Here is a 27,164-nt window from a genome sequence, read left to right as displayed (position 1 = left end):
CCACCTATACTCATGTTTTGTAGTCTCTTTAGTTCGATGAATGTTATGTTCCTTGCAATGTATTGTGTTGGCTAAGTATTATTGGGATGTTTTAAATGCCACAATTGGACATGTGCTCATTATTGAATGAACTTGGTTGAGTAGGTTTTAGTTGCATTTGACAAATTGCAGCTTAAGGTGAAGTCATGGGCAGACCTCAAGTGAAAAAGTGTAGTCTGGTTGTAGTAGGCACAAGCTGGCCAGGCCACTGTGCTAAAACAGGGTTCGGAGAAACGCAAATTTGCAAAGAAAAATTCAAGCAAACGGTAGGTCCATAACAAATGGTCATTATGCATTTTGAAGGAAACTTTTGATTAGCAAAATACTGCAAACATAACAAAATAGTGGACTGTGTTCATATGTCAAATTTTTAGAGTCAGCAAAAGCATGGTAGCAGTGTGCAATTTGACGTTCGTTGGGGCATGAATCATGGACAGGCATGTTGAACTTGAAATGTTAACGTGCACTTGGGATAGGCTTCCACACATGGAGCAACAAGAATGGAAGATAAAAGTTCAGGCATTAAATAAATGACTTAATGAACCATGTGCCATAAAAAACGCCAGATTTAAGGACAAACCCATTATATAGGGCATAGGATGTCGACAGGGAATGGGAGGCCATGTTTCAAGTAGTAGAGATGGTGTTTCTTCGATATGTAGGACAAAGACAATGCTTTTATCAGCTATAAGTGGTTGGAGAGCACTTTCTCCAAGACCAGAGAACATGGAACTAGCACAACCACATTAGCAAATATGGTTGATATACACCAATTGGCATCATTTTTCCCCTTTTAAAATTAAGGACGCTGATCAAAGCATATCAACCACTTTCACTTAAGTGGTTGTTGCCAGCATTTTATCTCTATATATATAATGAAATCAATACATCAAACTATATAGTAAACATGATATATATTAAACTAATATATCAAATATATTAAACTAATATACTATATATTAAATATATTAAAATTATATTTAAGAAATATATATATATATAGTAACATATGTTAAATACAAATAAAACAAAACCATTAAACAAATATATATTAAATAATTTATTTATTTAAATAAAGCAAAACCATTAAACATTAAAGGAGAACCAAAATGCACAATTGTAACACAAGAAAACCATAGATGAATCTGGACAAAAGTTTAAAGGAATATGCATCCATTTTTAAGCTTTATGATTCATGCTATGAAACCGGATCCATCCCCCCGGTCTCTCGTGTCCCGAATCAAGCGAATCGGACATGATTCGGTCAAATTCATGTCCTTCCGATAATGTCTAGATCGTGTTCTGATTCTAGGAGACGAATCCCAAAAAACAGACTTCCGCACAGCGTTAAAAGACCGATTTGGCCATTCTAATTTCACATTCACCTTTCTTCTTGGTTGTGGGTTTGTTGTGGGTGTGTGAGAGCAAAGAGCAAAGGGTGTGGGAGCATTTTCAAGGAGATTCAAGCAACAAGTAAGTGCATTTTCTCTCTATTTTTTTTGCATTTTTATTACAGCAGTTTGCATGTGCATTTCTTTTACAAATTTGTGCATTTTTTGTTTATTTTTTTACAGCATTCATGGCTCAATCAAGGGCAGCAGGGAAGGGGCAAAGGAAGGGGAAGAATGTCCCCATTGGAGATGCCCCTCCTGTTCCAATTTCATTAGACTCTACTACAAGTGTTCCCTCTATTGCAAGTGGGGTTGCAACAGCAGCTTCAAATGTTGAGGGAAGACAACATCCTCAAGATAACAAATATCCCTTGTGGAAATATGTCACAAGAGAGCAAGGGCCAGGCAGCAAGATGAAGGGAGGAGGCAATGTGAGTTGGAAATGCAGCTATTGCAACACTAATTTCATGAGCACATATTACCATGTGAAAGCTCATTTGTTGGCTTTACCAAGTTGTGGAATTGCAGCTTGTACAAAGGTGCCTTTACCAAAGAGGAAAGAAATGGAAAGAGAGGCCAATGTTGGTATGGCAAATGTGATTGCAAAATCTTAAAAAAACAAGAATGATGACCCCCTTCCATTCCCGAAGAACAGCAATAATAAATTCCCATTTGAGAGTTCTGGAGGGGGACAAGTAGCAAAAAGAAAGGCAATTGGACTTGGTACAATGGACAAAATTTTTCAGAAAGAGAAACAGGAAGAGCTTGATCTCACCATTGCCTTTTTTTTCTATCAAAACTTCATATCCTTTAATGTCGCACGCTCACCTCTATTTATTGAGATGTGTCGAGCTCTAACTCAAGGGGTTCCATCAAGGTATGTGCCTCCTGGGTCAAAGAAGCTTAGAACCACATTGTTGACGAAGGCAAAAAAAGAGGACAAAATGCTTGAGCCTATTAAATCAACATGGCCAATATCTGGGGTTAGCATTGTTTATGATGGATGGACAAATCCAGCACGGCACCCTCTCATCAACTTAATGGTGTCTTCCTTGAATGGTCTAGTTTTCTTGAAATCAGTGGACGCACTTGGACAATACAAGGATGCACAATATATGGGTGAGATGTTTATTAAAATTAATGAAGATGTAGGTGTTGATTCTTGTGTGCAAATCATTATAAATAATGCACCTATTTGCAAGGTTGTTGGCATGATTGTGGAAGCTAAATATCCACTAGTGTTTTGGACACCTTGTCCATTCATTGAACTTAGCACTTAAATCTATTGCTTCTGATGTGCTTTGGATTGGAAGCATTATTGAAGATGCACGGCATATCCGCAACTTTGTACAAAATCATACAAATGCCCTCACTATCTACAAGGAGTACACCAATCTATCATTGTTGAAGATTGCGGATACACGATTTGCCTCTTCATTCATCATGTTGAAAAGGTTGAAGGAGGTCAAGACCGCTCTTCAGGCCATGGTTATTTCAGAGTTTTGGTCTTTTTGGAGAAAGACAGATCACGCAGCCTCTAAAAGAGTGAAAGACACAATGTTAGATGATGTTTGGTGGGAGAGGGTAGATCTACTTATTCAAATCATGGACCCTATCATTTCTTTGCTTTGATTTGCAGCCACATACCAACCCATCCTAGGAGAGGTTTATGAGGGATGGGATTCCATGATTGAGTCTGTGAGGAGCCTTATTTTACAGAATGAGCGCCCCGAGTATGAGACATCATCAGAGGCCTTCTTCACCACCATACAGGATATATTCTTGTCAACAGACGGGGCAAGAATTGCACACCTTTACATTGTTTGGCTCACTCATTGAACCTAAAATACTACAGCCATGAGTGACTGAATGGTGGACCTTCCCACAGATTCCCTCCTCACATGGATGGTGAAATCTCACAGGGGAGGAAAGATGCATTCAGGCAGATTTTTCAGGATAGAGTATCCCTTGATGAGGTGGAGGATGCATTTGCAGAGTTTTCCACTGGCATTGGTCAATTTGCAAGATATGATGTGATTAGAGACATGGGGGCTAAGAAGCCCTATTCTTGGTGGGCAACTCATGGGGCAACAAGCTCTCCTCTACAGCAGTTAGCCATGAGGCTCCTCTCTCAGGTGACTTCATCCTCTTGTTGCGAGAGGAATTGGAGCACATATGGGAATTTGTATAGTGTCAAGAAGAGCGGGCTTGAGCAATTCAGGGCAGAGACAATGGTATATGTGCACACAAACCTTCGTCTTATTTACAAGCAGAGGGATGAGTGGTTGAAGGGAAAGACAAAGATGTGGGATGTCTTCCCTGATGATATGGGTGTAGACAGTAGTGTTGAGTTGGCATTGGCCAACTTGGATCTCAATGAGCCAGTGCTAGAGCTTGTCACATTTGATGATGGTGACACTGTAGAGGGGTCATCCTCCACACCAGCAGATGCAAAGATGACTTTGGATACAGAGGAGGAGGATGCAATAGAAGAGAGTAGTAGTGACCATGATGATGAGTACAGTGATGTTGATTTTGATGATGAGGATTGATGACTCATGAGCTACCTACTACCTTGAGGCTTGTAGACTTGTAGTTGTTTTGTATTTGCTATGTCTATTTTCCATTGGTATTGTACTACCTATGTAACACATTTTGACTTTGATCATTGATGAATTGAATATGTATTATGATTTATCATTTGTCACAATTGTATTTGTATGCATAATGTTACTTTGTAAAACTTACATCTAGATGAAGATTTATGTTTGAATCAATGAATTTGTATCATGAATGAGAATTTGTGTAAGAAATATCTAATTTTTAATATATATATATATATATATATATATATATATATGTCATGTTTTGGGGGGTCAACGTATCTATGTTCAACACTCGAATCCCCGTGTCCTTCGTGTCCCCGTGTCAGATGACTTAGGATTCATGGATTGAACATATGGCAACCTATGCCCATTTCTTTGTTTTACAGAACAGTATATCCATAGATCATAGTACAATCTGTATCATAATATCACATGAAGATTTGTTTAATCTGTTTTATATGATCACGTCAACCATTTGTTTTATAAGTTTATGTATCTGCGGGATGCCATTTGTTACTTGATAATTTGCATGGTAATTCCATAATTGTATTAGGTAAATGTGAAAAGACAAACATTGATTTAGAGATGCAAGTTAGTTAACATATAAAATTCCATCCATTGATGCAGCATCTTTCATTTATGACCATAAGATAAAAATTTGGATTTAACCAAAAAAAATTGCCAATATTCAATAAGGGGTATGCTATCAGTGTAATAAGGAGATCAAGTTTCACTTTGTCGTGAAACATAAAGCCTATTTCTAGAAATTGGTTAGGATTTATATTGATGAGCGTATACATCAAAAGAAAGATCAATCTTGACTCTCTCAAGAAAGTGATGTGCTCAAAGTATTGTTGCTTATTAAGAAGATTTTAATGTAGTGATATTTATTATTGATCATCCTTTAATCTCCATTTCTCTCTATATTTGCATGTTAGTTTTGTATGTTGACAATGTGATTCTCTTATTTCTGTGTGTTAATATAGTTTGAGTTGTTATGGATATATCTACCATGCACTGTATTAAATATATGTCTGCTGAATTTGTGATCTAAACCTAGGCGTTCACTCTATCAAGGACATAACTGGATTTTTCCCTTATCAGAGTATGCCAAAGAGGGAGCTCTAAGTTAGGCAAGTTTATAGTTGACTTTGGTTGAATCGAACAAGGTGGATGACTTGAAAGGAGAGATCATTCCTTGCTTCAAGATTCATCTACTTAGCACCGACATATTGGTTAGTGCCCAGTCTTTGGGGACGAACCCAAAATGAGATTCCTCATTAGCATTCTTCATCACGGATCAAACCCTTATTCATCTTCTTTTCGCTTCACAACCCAAGCACTTGGCACTAGGCATGTCAAGATTCATCACTAAATCTTTTATTTTGTCCTCGTATTTTCACATAACTTGTTAAACATTTGAGGATTCGAGCCTCTTGAAGTTATATCAAGGAATCCCCCCTTGACATAAGTGATAGGAGTGGTTGTTGTGATTACATTCAGCAGCATTCCTACATATCACCAAAATTTTGTTGACTGGTATTAGGGACCTAATATTCTGATCTGTGGTGATAACATGCCCCAAGAAAGTTTCCTACTTCTATTGTATTGATATCTTCTCTCATTGATTTAGAGCCTCCTAGCTTTGAGGAGGCAAATGTAGAGTAGGTATGGCAAGATGCCATAACCAAGGAGTATAACCACAGTTTGATTACTAAAGAATGATCTATACGAGATTGTTCCAAGACTTGTAGAGAAATCTATGGTCAATTCCAAGTGTTTGTTCAAGATCAAGCATGTGGCTGATGGGAGCTTAGAAAAGTGCAAGGCCAAGTTTGTGGCATTAAGATTCTCTCAAAAACAAGAAATTGACAATGAGGAGACTTTTGCTCCAATTGTCAGGTATACTTCTATTATAGCCATCATGTTTAATGCATTGTTTCTTCGTTGGCCTTCATACCAAATTGACATAAGCATTGTTTTTCTGAATGTCGTGATTCAAGATGAAGTACAAATTGATCAATCAAGGAGTTAAAGTGTATGAGTGAGGTACCAAATTGTGAAGGTTGAAGGCGGCCCCTTATAGGCTAAAACAAGCACCACATTCATGGTACTAAAGGATTGGCTAAGTCCCCTGACATGGGGGCATGAGATACGGATTCTCATGATGATACAAATTCAATCATACATTATGCATACAATCATGATTCATCAATGATACAAGTTTACAACTAGTACTTACTACTACATCAATGACGATAAATTGACAAACACAAGAAAATAACCATAAACTGTAGATTTCTCATTGAGTCATCAAAATCAAAATAAATTACATAAATACTGAGTCTTGAGAACTCTTGACTAACTGAATCACAAATACTATATGTGGGAATGCCAATGGAAAATAACAAATACAAAACATGGTAGATACTAGAACTGTGATCAAGATGGAAGAATCTCATAGGCAACTGCCATCAAGCTATAGGCTATAGCCCATCAACATCAAAATCGACATCAATACCACCATTGCTCTCTTTTGTATCCTCCTATGTATCCAATGTAATCTTTACATAATGGTGTGGAGGATGACCCCTCAAGAGTATCACCATCATCAAAAGAGACAGGCTCTAGCACTGGCTCATTCAGATCCAAGTTAACCAATGCCAACTCAACATTGTTGTCCAAACCCACATCACCAACAAACACATCCCACATCTTTTTCTTTCCCTTCAACCACTCCTCCCTCTGCCTACAAGGTTGGTGTAAACATACACCATTGTCTCTGCCTTGGACTACTCAAGCCTGCTCTTCTTCAAACCATATAGATTCCCATATGTGCTCCAATTCCTCTCGCAATAAAAGGATGAAGTAACCTGAGAGAGGAACCTCAAGGCTAGTTGTTGTAGAAGAGGGCATGTTGCCCCATGAGTTGCCCACCAAGTAGAGGGCTTCTTATCCCCCCTGTCTCTAATCACATCATAACCCTGCAAATCGCCCAGAGCCAATGGAAAACTCTACAAAGACATCCTCCACCTCATCAAGGGATGCTCTATCCTAAAATATCCATTTCGATGCATTCTTCCTCCCCTATGAAATCTCAACATTCATGTGAGGAGGGAATTTGTGTGAATGTCCACCATTGAGCCACTCATGGTTGTAGTATTTTGGATTCAATGAGTAAGCTAAGAAATGCAAAGGTATGCAATTATTGTCCCAACTTTTGACAAGAATATCATGTATGGTGGTGAAGAAGGCCTCCGCGAATGTCTCATACTCAGGGCACTCATTCTGAAAAATAATGGTCCTTACGAACTCAATCATGGAATCCCATCCCTCATAAACCTCTCCTAGGATGGGGTTGGCTTGTATTTGAAAAAATGTAACAACGCAATGATAGGGTCCATGATCTTAATAGTACCAACCTAGATCCATCTTAACTCCAGATCTACCAAGTGTCGAGAGGTACCAAATCTCTTTTCACTCTAAAAGAGGTTTGCATATCAAAAGATTTGATCCCTCTCAGCGCTTGGTAGATCCGGAGTTAAGATGGATCTACGTTGGTTTAATTTCCCTTCTTAAATAGGTCAATACCATGGCTTCTCAATACCATGGGCCATTTTTATTTTTATTATTATTTTATTTTTATAGGATTATTTTTATTTCATTATTATTTTTTTTACCAAGTTAAAATGTTTACATTACATTACATTATAGTCTTTTTATTTTATTTTAATGTTATTTTTATGTAATTTGACTTAGTCAAAATGTTAAACATTAAATCACAACATCTCTACCATACTGGGCTAGAGAGAATCTCTTGGCGCAAAGATATACCCTCTCCCACCAAGCATCATCTAACACTATGTCCTTGACTCTTTTTGAGGTTGCTTGATCTGTTTTTCTCCAAAAAGACCAAAAATCTGAAATAACCATGGCCCTAAGAGTGGTCTTGACCTCCCTCAACCTCTTCAACATGATGAATGCAGTGGCATAGCGTGTATCTACAATCTTCAACAATGATAGGTGTGTGTACTCTTTGTAGATTGTGAGGGCATTGTTATGATTTTTTAAGAAGTTGCAGATAAGTCATGCATCCTCAATAAGATTTCCAATTCATGGCACATCAAAAGCAATAGATTTAACTTCCATAATCATGTCAGCAACCTTGCAAATAGATGCATCGTCTGTAATGATTTGCACACAAGAATCATCACCTACATCTTCAATAATTTTAATGAACAACTCACCCATATATTGTCCATCCTTGTATTTTCCAAGAACATCCACTACTTTCAAGAAAATTGGTCCATTCAAGGAAAACACCCTGAAGTTGATGAGTGGAATCGTGGATGGCAAGCTACATCTAGCCATCCATTAGAAACATTACTAACCCCAGATGTTGGCCATGTTGATTTAATAGGCTCAAGCATTTTATCCACCTCCTTTTCCTTAGTCAACAATATGGTTCTAAGCTTCTTTGAACCAAAAGGCACATACCCCGATGGAGTCCCTTGATACATCTTGATAAATAAAGGTAATATTGCAACATTAAATGCTATGAAGTTGAGATGGAAAAGAAAGGCAATGGTAATATCAATCTCTTCTCGCCTCTCTTGCTAAAATATCTTTATCCATTGGACCAAGTGCCCTCCTTTTTGTTGCTTGACCTGCACTCCCACTAGAACTCCCAAATGGACAATTTCTTTTCCTTGAGAATGGAAGGGGATCCTCATTCTTCTTTTTCTTGGTTGTTGCAACCACCATTGCCACATCAACATTAGCCTCTCTTTCTAATTATTTCCTCTTAAATGGAGTCACTCTTACACATGCTCCAATTCCACAAGATGATGTGCCCAACAAATGCCCTTTCACGCTAAAATAGGTGCTCTTGAATTGATGGTTGCAAAAGTTGCATGTTCAAAGAACATTTCCTCCTCCCTTTACCTTCCTTATTGGCCCTTGATGTCTTGTAACATACCTCCACAAGGGATATTTCAATTCTTGAGCCTGTTGTCTTGCTAAATTGATGTTTCTCTCAACATTTGAAGCTATTGTTGCAGCCCCACTTCCAACAGATGGAATACACAAACCTTGATGAGATTGAAAGAGGGGGGCATTTCCAATGGGGACATTCCTCCCCTTCTTTAGCCACTTCCCCGCTCCCCTTGATTGAGCCATGACTACTGTAAAAATAAAGAAAAATGCAATGTTGTAAGGTTGTGCATGTAAACAAAATGGACTGGTAGACTGTTGTAGCAAAACTAGAAAAAAAATGTAAGGAAAATCCACTTACCTGCACCTTGAATCACCTCCAAAAGTTGTCTATCTCCTTTGTTGGTTGCTCACACAGTCCTACAACACCCAAACAACAAACCAAAATGAGCAAATGCAGCCCAAATCCGGCATTTATCAAGCATGCAGGTCACTTTTTGTCAAACACATGTTCTAAAATCAAGACACAATTTCAGCACGTGCCCGACACAAGTTTGACTCATGTCCCTCATCTCAGACATGAGTCAAACTCATGTCTAGCACGTGTCACCCTCATGTCGTGACCAACACAAGGGGGGGCAGACATGTCAGGGGACTTAGAGGACTGGTATATTTACTAAATTTGAGCTTCACCAAGACTATTGAAAATTCTAACTGTTATTATTTATATGATAAATCTAATATGTTTATGTCTTGGTTTTATGTGTAGATGACCTCGTTCTTATGCATAGTCATGATAAGCTCATTTCATGGTACAAGGAGAAGTTGGCTCTTCAATTGATCGTTGCAAAAGTTGCATGTTCAAACTTCAAAGAACATTGCCTCCTCCCTTTAACTTGTTGTCTGGCCCTTGATGTCTTGTAACATACTTCCACAAGGGATATTTCCATTCTTGAGCCTGTTGTCTTGCTAAATTGACGTTTCTCTCAACATTTGAAGTTATTGTTGTAGCCCCACTTCCAACAGATGGAATATTGGCAAACCCTGATGAAATTGAAAGAGGGGCATTACCCATGGGGACATTCTTCCCCTTCTTTTGCAGCTTGTTGCCCTTGATTGAGCCATTACTGTTGTAAAAATAAAGAAAAATGCATTTTTGTAAGGTTGTGCATGTAAACAAAATGGACTGGAAGATTATTATAGCAAAACTAGAAAAAAAATGTAAGGGAAATCCACTTACCTACACCTTGAATCACCTCCAGCAATCTTTTATCTCCTTTGATGGTCACTCACACCGTCCTACAGCACCCAAATAGCAAGCCAAAATGAGCAAATGCAGCCCAAAACTGGCATTTAGCAAGCACGCGGTCATTTTTTGTCAGACGTGGCTGAATTTCCGAAAATCTAGACACAATTTAGGCACGTGCCCAACACAAGTTTGACTCATGTCCCTCATCTCGGACATGAGTCAAACTTGTGTCAGGCACGTGTCCCCCTCATGTCGTGATGAACACAAGGGAGGGGATGTGTCAAGTGACTTAGAGGACTGGTGTATTTACTAAATTTGAGCTTCACCAAGACTATTGCAAATTCTAACCATTATTATTTATATGATAAATTTGATATGTTTATGTCTTGGTTTTGTATGTAGATGACCTCATTCTTATGTGTAGTCATGATAAGCTCATTTCATGGTACAAGGAGAAGTTGGCTAGTAAATTGAAGGAGACTACGTCACCTAACACGTCCCCCCCCCTTGTGTAGTGAATCCTTCATGTCAGACACAACACAAGGGGGACACGTGCGTGACACAAGTTTGACTCGTGTCTGACACGAGTTAAACTTGTATCGGGCAATTGCCAAAAGCGTGTCCCGATTTTCAGACACATGTCCGACAAAATGTGACTCTTGTGCTTGCTAAATGCCGAATTTGGGCCACATTTCCTCATTTTGGTTTCTTGTTTGCATGTTGTAGGACTATGTGAGCAACCAACAAAGGAGATAGATGACTTTTGGAGGTGATTCAAGGTGCAGGTCTGAGGTAAGTGGACTTCCCTTCAATTTTTTCTAGTTTTGCTACAACAATATGTCAATCCATTTTGTTTACATTCACAGCTTTACAACCATGCATTTTTCTTTATTTTTACAATAGTCTTGGCTCAATCAAGGGCAGCAGGGAAGGGGCAAAAGAAGAGGAGGAACATCCCCATTGGTAATGCCCCCCCTCTTTTAATTTCATCAAGGTCTGCCAGTATTCCATCTATTGGAAGTGGGGTTGCAACAACAACGTCAAATTTTGAGAGAAACATCAATTTAGCAAGACAATAGGGTCAAGAATTGAAAGATCCCTTGTGAAAGTATGTTACAAGACATCAAGGGCCAGGTCGCAAGTTAAAGGGAGGAGGCAATGTTCTTTGGACATGCAACTTTTGCAACCATCAATTCAATAGCACCTATTTCCGTGTGAAAGGGCATTTGTTGGGCACATCATCTTGTGGAATTGGATTGTGTAAGAGCGACTCCATCTAAGAGGAAAGAATTAGAAAGAGGCCAATGTTGGTCTGGCAATGGTGGTTGCAACATCTAAGAAAACAAGAATAAGGATCATCTTCCATTGTTGAGGAAAAGCAATTATATATTTGGGAGTTCCAGTGGGGGTGCAAGTCAAGTAGCAAAAAGGAGGGCACTTGATCCAATGGATAAGATATTTCAGCAAGAGAGGCAAAAAGAGATTGATATTACCATTGCCTTTTTTCTATCTTAACTTTATGTCATTTAATGTTGCACGATCACCTTGATTTATTAAGATGTGTCGAGCTCTAGTTCAAGAGGCTCCATCGGGGTATGTGCCTCGTGGTTCAAAGAAGCTTAGAACCACATTGTTGACTAAGGCAAAGAAGAAGGTGGATAAACTGCTTGAGCCTATTAAATCAAGCAAGGCCAACATCGAGGGTTAGTATTGTTTCTGATGAATAGACATATGCAGCACACCATCCACTCATCAACTTCATGGTGTCTTCCTTGATTGGTCCAGTTTTCTTGAAAGCAGCGGATGCTCTTGGAAAATACAAGGATGCAAGATATATATGGGTGAGTTGTTCATTAAAATTATTGAAGATGTAGATGTTGATTCTTGTGTGCAAATCATTACAAACAATGCACCAGTTTGCAAGGCTGCTATAGCATGATTGTGGAAGCTAAATATCCACAAATATTTTGGATACCTTGCATTGTCCATTCCTTGAATATGGCACTTAATTCCATTGCTTCTGACGTGCCATGGATTAGAAATATTATTAAGGATGCATGGCATATCCGCAACTTTGTACAAAATCATACCAATACCCTCACAATCTACAAAGAGTACAAACTCCTATCATTGTTGAAGATTGCAGATACATGCTTTGCCTCTGCATTCATCATGCTAAAGAGGTTTAAGGAGGTCAAGACCACTCTTGGAGCCATAGTTATTTCAGAGTCTTGGTCTTTTTTGAGAAAGACAGATAAAGCAGTGTTAAAAGAGTTAAGGACATAGTGTTAGATGATGCTTGGTGGGAGAGAGTATATCTTACTATTTAGATCATGGACCCTATCATTGTTTTGTTATGATTTGCAGATACAAACCAACCCATCCTACGAGAGATTTGTGAGGGATGGAATTCCATGATTGAGTCCATGAGGGCCATTATTTTTCAGAATGAGTGCCCTGAGTATGAGACATCTATGGAGGCCTTATTCACCACCATACAGCATATTCTTGTCAGCATGTACGACAAGAATTGCACACTTTTCCATTGCTTGGCTCACTCATTGAATCCAAAATACTACAACCATGAGTGGCTCAATGGTGGACCTTCACGCAGATTCCCTCCTCGCATGGATGGTGAGATTTCAGGGACGAAGGATGCATTGAGATGGATATTTCAAGATAGAGCATCACTTAATGAGGTGGAGAATGCCTTTGCGGTGTTCTCCACTAGCACTAGGCAATTTGCATGCTATGATGTGATTAGAGACAGAGAGCTAAGAAGCCCTATGCTTGGTGGCCAACTCATGAGGCAACATCCCCTCTACAGCAATTAACCATGGTGCTCCTCTCTCAGGTTACTTCATCCTCTTGTTACGAGAGGAATTGGAGCACATATGGGAATCTATATAGTTTGAAGAAGACCGGGCTTTAGCAATCCAAGGCAGAGAGAATGGTGTATGTTCACACCAACCTTCATCTTATTTACAGGTAGAGGGAGGAGAGGTTGAAGGGAAAGGCAAATATGTGGGATGTGTTTCCCGGTGATATGGGTTTGGACAAGAGTGTTGAGTTGCCATTGGCCAACTTGGATCTGAATGAGCCATTGCTAGATCCTATCACTTTTAATGATGGTGATACTCTTGAGCGGTCATTCTCCACACAAATAGATGCAGAGATTACATTAGATACAAAGGAGGAGGATGTTGAAGAGAGCAGTGGTGGTACTGATGTTGATTTTGATGTTGATGAGCTATATCTTATAACCTATTGCCAATTGCCTATGAGATTCTTCCATCTTGATCTACAATTCTAGTATCTACCCTATTTTGTATTTGTTATTTGCCATTGGCATTCCCAGATATATTATTTGTGACTCAATTAGTCAAGAGTCCTCGGGACTCATTATCCATGTAATACATTTTAAATTTGATGACTTAATGAGAAAACTGTTGTTTATGGTTAATTTCTTGTGTTTGTCAATTTATCGCCATTGATGTAGTAGTAAGTACTCGTTGTTAACTTGTATCATTGATAAATAATGATTGTGTGCATAATGTATGATTGAATTTGTATCATTGTGAGAATCTGTGTAATACTATGTAAAAATTATATGTATATAGTTTTTACATAGTATATAACATGTCCTTTGTGTCATGTTTCGGGGGGGTCGTCATGTCACGTGTTGGACACTCATATTTTCGTGTCCTTCGTGTCCTCGTCCCAGGTGACCTAGGAAGGACATCAACCATTTTCATTACATTTTGGGTGTTGAGGTATGGCACAAGTGAAGTCTTCCTTGAGCAGATGAATATACACAGTGGAGATTTTGAAGAGATTTCAGATGTTGGATTACAAAAGCTTGGCCACCCCTAGGTGGAAAAAAATCTCCTATTTGTTTCAGCCTACCAGCTAGAAGCCCTATCATGATCCACAAATAGCCAGCCCCATATGCCTCTCATCCACTCTTCGATCATTGCATTCATTGATCTAGCTTGCTCATCCAATGAAGGTTGGTCTTCTATTATGAGGTACATTAACCATTTTTGCAATGTTCCACCAAGGTTCCGGGACGAGGGGGCGAGGGAGCGAAGGTGCGCGGGAGCGGCCTATGCAAAAGCTCCCTACCATTTTTTAGAAAACGTGGGGGAGCGTCAGGGTCTTAAAAATTTATAAATATAAAATATAATTTATTAAGTGAGTCCACTATGACAATTTGGTTTGAATTGAAAAGCTGCAAAGCATGATCATTGATATGAATATCATTTGACATTATCCAAATTATAATATCATATAAAATAATAAATTTAAAATTATAATTCAGCTTGGTCAAATTCTAATTTAGATTTTGGCCAGACAGAGGGAGAGCTTCAGCTTGATAAGGTAGCCACTGAATTCTGTGAAAAGGTAAATGAACAGATCAGGAAGACTGCATTGGCAATAGAAGGGGCAACTACAATGGGTTGTCCAGCTGTATTGGATCCAACAGCTAGAAAGTTTGTTATATTATATATAATATAGATAGTACACCATATGCTGAAAGAAGAGTTTTAGTTCCAGGAGAGATGAGAAGATCACATGAAAGAGTTTCTGACAGTTTACTATCAAATGACATTGACTGCAGGATGACCATCTGCGAACCAACTTGGGTGACCAACGATGGCATGGATAATTTGTCTACCTTATTAGAGCAATGCCATGCAGTTCAAACTTCAAACTAGCAGTGTATTTCAGGGGTGAAAATAATTTTCAGACCTGAGAATTCAAGCTGAGCAATTGTGCTCTGTGTAAATTTTGTAACTGTATAAATTCATATATAACGACAGTTCCTGAGATTTCTTGCTGCCCATAGTATTTTGTCATGCTTGCAGTAAACGCATGTTAGTCTATAGTCCACCCAATTATTTCCCACATGACATAGGTGCTGCTTCCATAATTTGTATGTCAAATGTCATGCAAATTGAAAACACAAACAGAATGTCTCATATTCTTTGCCTGTCAATCCAATTATCTCCCCACTGTAATCTAGCCATCACTTGAGAAAAAAAGGAGAAGTTTTAAAAGGGAAAATTCATGTACGTGCTATATGGTCCAACAAATTTCCATGATACTGACCCTCTAAAATAATGCTCTTTGAAACCAAAAGACAGCACAAGATGTTATCCCCATACAGAACATGAGTAGCTTTGTACCACTTTAGGTATATTAAATCATAAACTATAAGCAAGGCCATTTTTTTGGGAGCGTGGGGAAACGTCCCCTCAGGGAAGGGAAACGTTTCCCTGGCACGTCCCCCTGAGTTTCCTCCATTTTGGGAGCGTGGGGAAACGTCCCCTACTCGTCCCCAAGTCCCCGGAGCGCGGGGGAGCGAGGAAACTAGACCCCTAAGGGGGGGGGCGAGTCCTCGTGGAACACTGCATTTTTGTATTCAAGTGCTTTCATTTAATGTTTTAAGGGCATTCCCCTACAGTATTAAGAAGTTAAGAACATCGATTGCTTCCAGCAAAGAAGTTGCAAGAGGGGCGACAGAGAATTGAAACAGCCATCTGATCGATTGCAAGCAAAATCAAGGATAGTTGAACTTGAACCTGCCAGCAGATTAGATGCAGAAATTGCATCTGCCAGCATGCTGATTGAAGTGATGAGTAAAATTCTCTGTTTTAGTAAAGACAAGTACAAACTGATCAATCAAGCAGTCTCTAGCCAAGGTGAGATTTGTGGTGTAACTAATTTAGGACCTGTGACACAATCAATGATGTATGCAACAATTTAAGTAACAAGAGTTAAGAGTTGTTAAAAATATGAAATATTGGCAGTTGAGAGTTGAGGCCCCATAGACCAGGTCGTGATTTTGCAGAAAATTAACTTGCAAACAATCAATTGATGTTGGAAATAACAACTGCGATCAACAATGTAATAAATGAACTATTAAGTATGCACTGATCTATGTATAAGGTATCTATCAGTCATAGTTACCAATCATACTTAGTTTCAAGAATATAGATCCGTATTATTGCATATGGCACCTTTGCCTATCAATATGCATACTTGCATGTACTTGCCAGTAAAAAGGTTGATTAATGTGAAAAAAGATACCTTAAGGATTATTGACCAGACGGCCATTCGGGTCTGACACCATCTCAAAAATGGTCTGGAACCTTTTCAGACATATAGCTGTTATGCAGGTCCTGAATTTCCAGCGCATTTATTGGGTCCTTCCCATAAATTTTTGGCATTTTTGACAGTATAGGCATCTATGACAGCCAAGCCTGCCAAACACATAGAGCTCGAAATAACTTTGTAACAGTCTACATAATGCCCAAAACAGAGTTCATATGTGAAACTGATAGCCCCAAGGCCTGAATTCTTTTAGCCACGTCAGCTCTTAGGATTAGGGTTTGGGTATTATGTTAAAAGGTAGTTTCAACCTCTTGATATAGGTTCTTTTGCAAATGAGTGTTGTTGTCGCATCTCTTCTTAAAGATAAGTTACCACCATTCTAGCCACTTTGTATTCTTATGTACATTGCAGTGTTTTCATCACTTGATTTATTAATAAAGTTCATTTTTTACTGTAATAGTCTGCTGTCAATATTGTATCGTGGGGTTATCTCTGCAATATTGTCTTCTTTCATTTTGTTCTCGATCTAGTTCAGATCAATTATTTCACTAAAATACTGGGAGAAAATGTAGAAGTTATAAAATGTAGCTGCAACAATTTTGTTTGATTATCCATATACTTAAAGTCCGCCAAATTTTGCTACCACATTCATTACAAGGGAAAATTTGGCGGAGAAATCAACAATTTCTGTCTCACGATTCCATTAGATTAAAAATCAAAGCCAATTCCACAAAGGGTAAACAACAAGCTGAAGGAGAGTTCTCAAAATCAATTTCCTACAGAAAATGCCAAGTTCTAGAAGCCAACTCTGCTCTAGGAAACAATGAAAATAATTAACTTTCATTGATTAAAATATGTTACCAAAATAGTTTTCGTCATTCTTCTAACATTGAAATTCCAGCAGCAATGTTTATCACAAGAACAAGCATACTTTCTGTTTTTTTCATATCTCCAATATTGTTGACAAGCTTTGACAAATTAAAAAAAGAAAAATTATCTCCCATAGCTCCTGTGTCATTTGTGACTGTGCTATCAATAGACAACGAACTTGCCAATAATCAAGAATGTAGACAACTATTCTTCACTGCAAAGCACAAGGGCTGCTTGAACCATGATGTTGGTTGTTACAGGCATGTTGCATAACAAGTGGTTTAAACTTAATCAGTTTTCAACTTCTTCTGTTATGTTCCCAACTACTACTTTACAAAGAATATTTGCCTACGGGTCTCTAAATGCTATGCATGTGTTTTCTGTATTATTTTTTATAACATCATGTGACTATTATCCTCAGCCTTGTCCATGGATTCACAATTTCACATGCACTAAGTGTGTACCAACAAAGATGTAATTTGTAAACAATGGATTCATTTCCCTAACCATGGAGTTCACTCGGTCGTATATAAACTTAACATGTTTGCCCACCAAATGTATTGCCAGCGATAATCTTTGAAACTTCCTCGTCCAATTATGAAATACAGACATATGGATAGGCGTGTGTGTAATATGTTCCTTTGAATTTTAAAGAAATGGTGGGGATTTAAATCTCTAATGCAACAGCCTTGAGTTTGTTTACAAGCGGAAGGTAAGAGAAGATGATAAGAACCCAATAAATAATTGATAGTGATTCAATCTACAGGGAATTTCAGAGGAAGAATCTGATAATAAAGAATTATAACAAGGGAATAGAAGCACGAGACTTGAAAACTAAGACATAACAAAACCAAACTTTATATATTCTGCAAATTCAAACAAGTCTAAAATCACCTTCAAAAAGCATCAAAACTGAACTAAAATTTACTGCAACGGAGTCAGCTCAATAACCCATATGAGCAATTTACGAGCTTAGAAAATCCATAAGCATATAACCAAAACAAAGAATTTAAAGCTCAGTCGAGAAAATAATACATGTTATAGAGTTTTGATTCGAGAAATTAAGATTTTCCAGAGCTAAACCTAAATCTAGCTCCTGGATACATCATTAAGATCTGGAAAATATATATTGACGCACCCCTGATGATGGACTCACTTGGTAGTCCGAAACGTTAGGTTCACAAAACTCTATAACAGGTCATTCCTCCTCTATAAAAACTATCCTCACCTGTATGGATTCATTATTTAACAAAATAATACATACTGGACAAGAAACATTATTGAGCACATGCTTTTAAAGAAATGCCGCTTTCCCATATCTAAAACAGCATATGTATGGCAAATGACCAAATTAGCATTTTGGGACAACAACCTAGACAAAACAATTTGGATAATGGTGCTTACCAGTGTTACTTGGGAGCAGGAGCGAAAACAGGTGCGGGAGCGACATTTTCAAAAGCTCCCGGTTTGGGAGCGAATCCCGGAGCGATTTATATATATATATATATATTTCATATTTTTTATATTTTGATAATATATGTCAACAAAAACATGTAGAATGATGAATTAGATATAAAAAACATAAAAAAACATAGATTGATCATTGAACCATATAACACCAATCATCTAGAAGTTATAATCTTCATCAACCACATCCACAAGTTAGTAACATACAACATATTGAGTCTTGTGAATCATGATTCATCAATCTTAAAGTTTCAACTTCAAGCTTTCAAAATTGAAAATTCAATATATAACATTTATCATCATTGATCACCAAAGTTGTACTTGTAGGCTAAGTTTATACTTTAACCATTACAAGAAATAATATATAACATGAAATGAAATGTTATAAAATGAATTATGAAATGAAATGAAACAACTTTCACGAAGCATCATATTCCATAATTCAGAATCATTACCAATGAGTTATAATTGCCAACTTCAAACTTCAAACTTAAATTGTCACAGCCATATATTGTTTACAAAAAATATCATTATGATATGAAAGAGTCAAGACTCAACAGTTATGAAAACTAATAGAAACTAGAAAAGACAAGTAAATTGTAAATCTATTATCTACTACTTCATGTGGCCCTTGCCACGAGAAGTGTCTAATGTATGAGCAGGTCGTGGTGGTCTTCTAGGAGTCTCCTCTCGCACAGACCAACGACCAGAACCAAAAGGCACATGCCCTCCACATGAGGGTGTAGATGGAGGCGGCGACAGCAAAGGAACAAGACTTGGAACTCGAGCACTGCTACTGGATGGTGGAGGTGGCATGGTTGTTGCTTCATCTTCCTCTCTCATAAGTTCCGCTTCCAATTCTTCAAGATGTATAATGCCATCCTCCAAATTATCATCCTCTAGGTGGTTGTCCCAAATTTTATATGTTGGATCCTCATAAGCCCAATCACAGTAATGACTCAACAACCTCAAGTTGTAGTGCACATAAACCAAGCTTTCTGCCCGGTTTTCATTGAGTCTGTTTCTTTTCACATTATGTATGACACTGTAGGTGATCCAACACCTCTCTGCAGAAGAAGTATTTACAACCTGTGAGAGAACTTTTTTTGCCAATTTTGGCAAAAGTCCATGGCTGCCATATGATTCCCACCATGTGAGAGCATAAAATCTGTCTCTATATTCCATTGCATGAAAGGTACCAAACAAACCAGTGCAACTGAAGTATCTGCCTAATTCAAGACGCACACTAGCACATTCCCCTCTGTCAGGTATCAACTTTTCTAATGCTTGCAAATATCCTGTAGATACCTCTTCACCTATATGGGGTTTGACCCTAACCCCACCCCCTGGTGCAGGTTGGCCCAACCAAGATGTAGAGTAGTATTTTGGCATAAGGATATACGCCAAACAATGTAGTGGAACATTAAGTTTATCCCACCATATACACACAATTGTGAATCAGTTTATACAAGTTGGGATCATTGTTATGAACAATATCTTTTATTTGCCCCAACATGGTATCCATCTGCTCATACACCTCGCTAATCACTAGTTTATCTGTATCTGCAAACCGAATCATGTGGTAAATGGGCTTGGTGAAATCCAATACTTGCCTCACACGTGCCCAAAACATACCATCAAGAGCGGCCTCCTCCACCTGTTCAAAACCTTGCCTGTCAGCTGCATTTGTAGCCCTTTCCTTTAATACCTGCCAGTGTGGACTTGATACCATGCTAGCCAATGACTCTCTTACCTTCAAAAGGCACCTGAAGGTGAGGTAATAGCTACCAAATCTAATCCTCACAATCTTCAACAACTCCAATCTTGAGTGACTGCGGAAAAGGCCATGGGTATTGCTATGATTTGTAATAAATTTTATCATTTGTTTGCCTCTCTTGTACAAATCACCAATCCATTTGTATTGTTCGTTTTTGTTCTTAACAATATCATGCATCAAAAGGTTCATTGTGTGAACCAAACACCCAGACCAAAATATGTTGGGGTATTTATCCTCAATAATTGCTGCCGCTGCCTTACAATTAGGAGCATTATCAGTGATGACTTGGATGACATTGTATGGCCCAATATGCTCAATTGCTTCAAGTAATCGTTCTGCAATGTTGATGCCGGTCTTGAACTTGTCTAAGTAATCATATGCTGAAAGAAAAATGGCACCACTAACAGACACAGCAAGAACATTTATCAATGGCTTGCCTTTTACATTTTTCCATCCATCAGATACAATGGACACCCCATGGTCAGTCCAAGAACTTGTCATTCTATTCAAAGAATGTGATATTTTTGCTTTTTCATGATCAAGTCCAATGGTTCTTGCCTTGTCATACCCAGGGCTCTTGTATCCTTTAGGGGCATCATTTATGGCAGAAACCATTTCATGCCAATAGAGTGAGCGAAGAACATTGAATGGTATCCCACATGCATAGAGAAACCTGTAAACTTTTCAATCCACATCATTCCTAAACCCTTCATCAAGGAAATCTGATATGCTTCTACGCCTTAAACCTAGTGACCCTGTGCCTCCATATCCACTGCCTTGGGAGGACACTGAAGGAGTTCTTTGTGCACGTGATTGTGAGCTTGGTTCAAAGAAACCCTTTGATTTTTTAGATTTGTATTAAGCTTCCTCCTCTTCCCTTATGTATTTGGCTCTATCTGCTGCTGACACACTTGAACAAGTTTTGATTCCTATTTGTTTATCTCCATCCCATGGCCTTCCCACAGAGGTGCTTTCTAGCACAGGTGTATGAACCTATGTAATTATTGTTGCAATGGAGGCAATGAAATTTAGTGGTTCCACCCCCTTTCCCTGCTTCAGGCCTATTAACATATTTCCACAATGGAGTTTGGTCTTGTTTAGTTTTTTGAGCTGACTCATGTTCACTCTCCTCCAGCTCCTCCTCGCCGAGGTTTTCATCAAATCCATTATGACCCCTTTCTTCATTTTCAACCCTCCTTTTTCTACTCTCCAACACCATAATAACCAAAAAAGGAACCAAGAAGAAGAAAATGCCAAGAAATATAACCATGATGTTTGAAATTTGAAGTTTTGAATCTGCAAAATTTTAAAAAATGGAATGGGAATGGGAATGGGAATGGGAAATAGAGAAAAAAAATTATTTATTTATTTAGGAATGAACATTAAAAAAAAATTGCTAGACACTTTATTCAATATTGTAGAGCCTACCTCTTTGGCGTCCAATCTCCCCTTGCAAGCTCTTCAATCTCCCCTTGCTCCTTGCTTTCTCTTGCTCTCTCACTCTATTGCTCCTTGCTCTCTCTTGCTCTCTCCTTGCTCCTCACTCTCTCACTCTCACCCTCACGCTCACCCTCACTCTCACTCTCATTACAATGATGAAATGAATGAGGGAGGGTCTATTTATATTCTTTCTGTCCCTCCCTCACTTTATTTCCACACAAATCGCGGTTTCTTTTTATCTGCATATTTTTCCGGGCGTCACTCACTGCCGCCGGGAGCAATCACTCCCCCCCGGAGCGACGCTCCATATATCAATTTGAAAAAAACCAGGGAGCGGAAATTTTTTTAAGGGAGCGCGCTCCCGAAATCGCTCCCTTTTCGGGAGCGAGTTCGAGAGCATGCTCCCAAATCGCTCCCACCCAGAGCAAGGATTGGGAGCGGGATCGGGGGTGGGGGCGGCGCTCCCCCGCAACACTGGTGTTTACCCTTCTTGATGCAAATCATTTTAATGTATTGCACAAGCAACAGTGGTTCTTGTGGACTTCATTTGGGATTTTAAATCATAACAGAACACCAAAAGCTTCCTTACTCTTGAATATCATTCTTATGTGATGGTAATTGAAAAAAATAGATGTCTTGAATAATGATTGGAACTGAGATTATGCCCAAAAACCCATAACACACTGAACAGACTTATTTAACAGATGAACTAAAGACAAATATTAAATCCCACAGAGCAAGACTATTCAAGGGAAAGCTCAAGAAAATATGGCATTAACAACAAACTCAAGCCATAAACATTTTTGTCTAGACTGACGAATGTGATGGAAAGAAAGAAAGCTATCAGAACAAAAACACATAACCTAAAAGGTGAGAATGTTAAATAACTGAGGCCAAACATATCTGTGAGAAACAGAATGCCTGAGCCATTTCAATTGAGAAAAATTGGAGACGGGTAGCATGCACTGGCACTACTACATTCAGTTCTCATTTGTAATCCTGAGAGGACACAGAGTTCTACTGTGCTATTAATGAAAAGCTGGCTATGTGTAAAGTCTGTCCCAAATGGGCAACTCAAGAGCATTAGAAAGCGTAATGTATGTTCGAACATACAAAGAAATTATTTTCTCACTATAAGCTTTTCTTTGGAAGTGCTTGAACAAGCCTCTCCAAGGAGTTACACTGCATAGTGGATTATCTCTAGCTTAGGTGCACGTCTAAGGGATATCAATTTATTTTATTTGGAAGTGCTTGAACAAGCATCTCCAAGGAGTTACACTGCATAGAGCGGATTATCTCTGCCTTAGGTGCAGGTCTAAGGGATATCAATTTTGCCAAAATCATGTAGCACTTCAACTGGCCTCATTCTTTTGGAACTCATGCCACACAAGTGGGGCAGACTACAGTGAGAATGGAACTCTGATGAAGAACTTAACATTTCTTCAGCATCACCAGTGAACCAATGCCCTGTAGGCACGGATTATAAGTTTTTAATCAATATCTGATTGATAAATAGTTATCTGAGTCTTAGTCACCTGCTTTATGTTGGTGATCAAGTTTGACAACCATGAAGTTCAGCAAAAACTCGTTGATGCAAAACCATGTAACAATATTCAGTATTAAATTTCAGAAACCATATAATTCAAAATTTAAAGTGTATATAATATATCTCCATGTGCTCATTAAAATTGTATGATAAAATGAAAATCACTTACGAACATTAAACATATATATTTCAAAAAAAAACTATATTACGTTAAAAATTTTAGGGTTAGGCAAGGTTTTACAAACTAGGTTCTTTTTTTTTAAATGAATTCCATAAAAAGTCCAAATAAATTCAAAAATAACCTGGCTTGAAGTTCAGCGAATTTTGAATTTCAAACTTGAAATTCATCAGAGATAATTGTGACTATATGCCGATTTGTTTTTTCACTTTAACATCACCAGCAAAGTGGATGCTAAAGCAAAGAACAACACCACCTAAAATATACCATCTCAACTGTGTCCTCTGATTTGAGATTTGCACCGCACCTCATCCCTCTCATTGATTAATTTGTTATTGAAGTATAAGTCAGATTGTTTTTTCAATCACATCATCAAGAAAGTTGGCGGTAAAAAAGAGCAAACCCAGTGAAAAATATCATCCCAATTCTGTCATCTAATTGGAGACACCCAGAATAAGCCCCAAAGGCATATTTATGTGTAGTAAACTGTAATACACAAGAAAAGACCAAAAACGAAGTGGCAAAAAGCCAATGGTGTGTCACTTCACTAGTGAGGGAGGTAATGGATATTTTTGTTTTTAAGATTTAGAGGAATCGATAACTCGTCAAGATTACCTGGGTGATACCCAAGTTCAAAGCTGACTGGTTTCCATTATAACCTCTAAGCTAGTGCCAACAGCCCACAAGCCAGCACGTAGCAAGAAACTTTTGACTTAGCAAGGGCTGAGGCGTCCCAAGAAACAGAGGGGATGTGAACCTCTATACAGGGGTCATCCACCCTTAGGAGGATAACGGATTGTTACAACATCCCCCAAGATCCACTCTAGGCCCTAGGGCAGGTCTCTGCACCACAAAGGGCAGGCTTCCTTCATGGTATCTATTATATAAATTTCACCCAGGACTTGCACCTGGCTCTATCCCTTTGAGACTCATGACATGCAGGTAGGCAAGACTGCAATAAGAATGGAGCCCTGGTGGACACTCTGTCAACTATTATATAAAACTGCCCAGGACTTGCACCTGGCCCTATCCCTTTGAGACTCGTGATATGCAGATAGAAAAGACTGCAGCAAAAATGGAACCCTGCCGAACACTCAACACTCTGTCAACCTCACAAGTGAACCAACATCCCATTGATGGTGATTATGAGATGATAAAGGTCTGATTGAAAAATTTGTTATCAACTTATCAAACTGTCAATAACATGAACATCAAGGAATGAGTGCTAAAAGGAACAAACCATCTGGAAAAACATGATCCTAACTCTGTCACCTGATATAAGACCTCCGAAAAGAGGTCCCAAAGGTATACTTATATCTAGTAATATACAAGAAAAGAATTAAATACAGTGCGCTAGAAAAACAATTGGTTCACTAGTGAGCAATGGAAATTGAAGGCCAGTTAAAACTTAAACCATGCACCATTTTCCCCTTGAGGGGAGGCGCCTGCACTGCAAAGAGCATCCTTCAGCTTATGTGCCAGGTATAAGGGATATGTCTGGCAACAAATCTTCAAGGGAATTGCACCCAACCTTATCCTATTAAAAATCATGCCATGCGAATGGGATAGACCTCACTGTCGATGGCTTGACACTCCATCAATCTCACATGTGAATCTATGCCGCATTGACACTGAATATGATTTTATGATCAAAGTCTGATTAGAAATGATCATCAAAGAATATGTTGATTTTTTTCACCCTTAACCATCAAGAAAACAGGGGCTAAAAACAGAGCAACTACATCTGAAAACTATCCAATGGGAGGTCCGTTGCGCTAGGTAACTCGGGCAGGCCAGGTGTATGTCTCGGGCAATTTTGGCAGAAGAAATTCTCAGGTTGTGGCAATTTAGCGGGGTGTAACAATGACCCTAATGAATTGCTTCGTATACTTGAAGAACCCCAAGGCAAAAGTCCCAAAAGCATATTTCAGTCAGGTAAAACATAAGAAAAAATAAAAATATAATGGCAAAACCAAATGGGGTTGTTAGTTCCCATGTTAGAATGGTGACCTGGTATCTATGCACGAGGTTCCAATATAGAGGAGGTCCCCCGCTCTTGGTAGCACGGTCAGGCCAGGTGTACATGTCTTACGCGATTTTGGCGGGAAATGCTCGCATGCCATGGCAACTTGGTTCAGTGTAGCAATGACCTAATCCAACTGCGTCATCTTATTGGAGAACCCCAGGAAAAAGGTCCCAAAACCATAGTTGTGTCAAATAATAATAACGAAATGGCAAAAAGTCCATGGATGTTCGGTTCACCAGTGAGAGGATAATGGCTTGTTAACCAGGTTCCGATTTAGGGGAGGTTTGCGGCACTTTTGGATTTTGCGGCTAGGCACATATTCCGAGTGATGTTTATGGAACATATACCCTTATCAGGTGGTCGAATCCTCTTCGGCCCGGAAAATTGAAGATTAAACGGCGAAGCATCACTTACCAAAGATTAAAATTAAAAACAGTAATAAGTACAAACACACCTTGGTTAGCATCTCTGAGATGATCTTCCCTTCCATCAGGTCAGACTCAGCTTGCACGCCATTTTCTTTACAGTCGGGAGGGTTCTCAAACAGAGAAAGTGACAATTGCTTATAAACGACTCCAACATCAAAATAGATCAATCCACTGCTGGGAATGTCCACACGGATACCCTTAACTGGAAACCAAAGAAAGAGCTCCTGCGCAATAATGCCTGAAAGCCCACCGATCTGACCATAACTGAGATTGCCCTTTACAATTTTCTCGTAGTAGACCTGATTCTCGAACTTGGCATAGCAGGGTTTATCCAAATGAACTTCAAAATTCCCCTGTTCATCTACAGTGAAGCTATTCACGGCCTTGGGAAGGAGGCCTTTGGGCAGGCCATTCATCTGCAAAGCATCATAGATCGTCTGAGGCTTATCAGAGGACGCCACGTATGATGAAGCGTCTATTGTTAAGCATATGAATAATATGAGCAAACCCAAGAGGCATGATTGAGCTTCCATGTCTGCTGAAGGAATTTTCAGGGCTGGATCCGAAGATTGCAACAAAGAGATAGCAACTCGGAACTGAAAAGCAGAAACGCAATAAATCAATTGATCACAGAAGTTGACAGGCAGAATATGTAGGAAAAAACAATTAGATATAATAGTTGATGTAGATGTGAATGATAGTGAGGGGAAGGGGCAGAGGGTGTGCATGTGAACAGCAAGGCTAAATCAATAATTTTCACAAAGGTTTTTGTCTTGGTTCATCATTAGATGCCTATTTTGAAGTGGGTCTCACTCTGCCTCCTTTTTATTGGCAAGGTGTGACCCAGGGCCAACTATTGACGTTTTGGGGAGTGTAGGATGACAGCTAATATGAAACACAGAATCAATAATTAAATGTAAATGTCTCTGATCAGGGCCTCTCCCATGGCTACACTCTGTGTAGTTGGCAGCAACGTTCAAACCCGCTGATTATTATTTGTCGTTGACAAGTTTCAATCCTCATGATCTTCTTGTTCACTGTTTTGTATATGAGTTTTATGGTGAGGGTCGCTATCCAGATCACCTTCCCTGAAAGGAT

At 38.8% G+C, this 27,164-nt stretch overlaps 1 protein-coding gene across 1 annotated transcript in view; it reads right to left on the bottom strand.

Moving 5' to 3' along the window:
- The window catches only part of LOC149242178 (uncharacterized), a 43,556-nt gene extending 16,677 nt beyond the window's left edge, over positions 1-26,879 (bottom strand). Inside the window, exon 1 of the mRNA XM_089374183.1 lies at positions 26,093-26,879. Coding sequence (XP_089230309.1) covers positions 26,093-26,794 — 702 coding nt within the window. The 5' untranslated portion in view covers positions 26,795-26,879. The remainder of the gene's footprint in view (positions 1-26,092) is intronic.
- Positions 26,880-27,164: the final 285 nt, after the last annotated feature.

Source organism: Pinus tabuliformis, chromosome 8 (genome assembly GCF_031772625.1).
Source record: "Pinus tabuliformis cultivar Carrire ecotype Pingquan chromosome 8, CPIR1, whole genome shotgun sequence".
Classification (NCBI taxonomy): Eukaryota; Viridiplantae; Streptophyta; class Pinopsida; order Pinales; family Pinaceae; genus Pinus; species Pinus tabuliformis.
The sequence above is the reverse complement of the archived record's forward strand: the minus strand, read 5'-3'. Positions and strand labels throughout refer to the sequence as shown.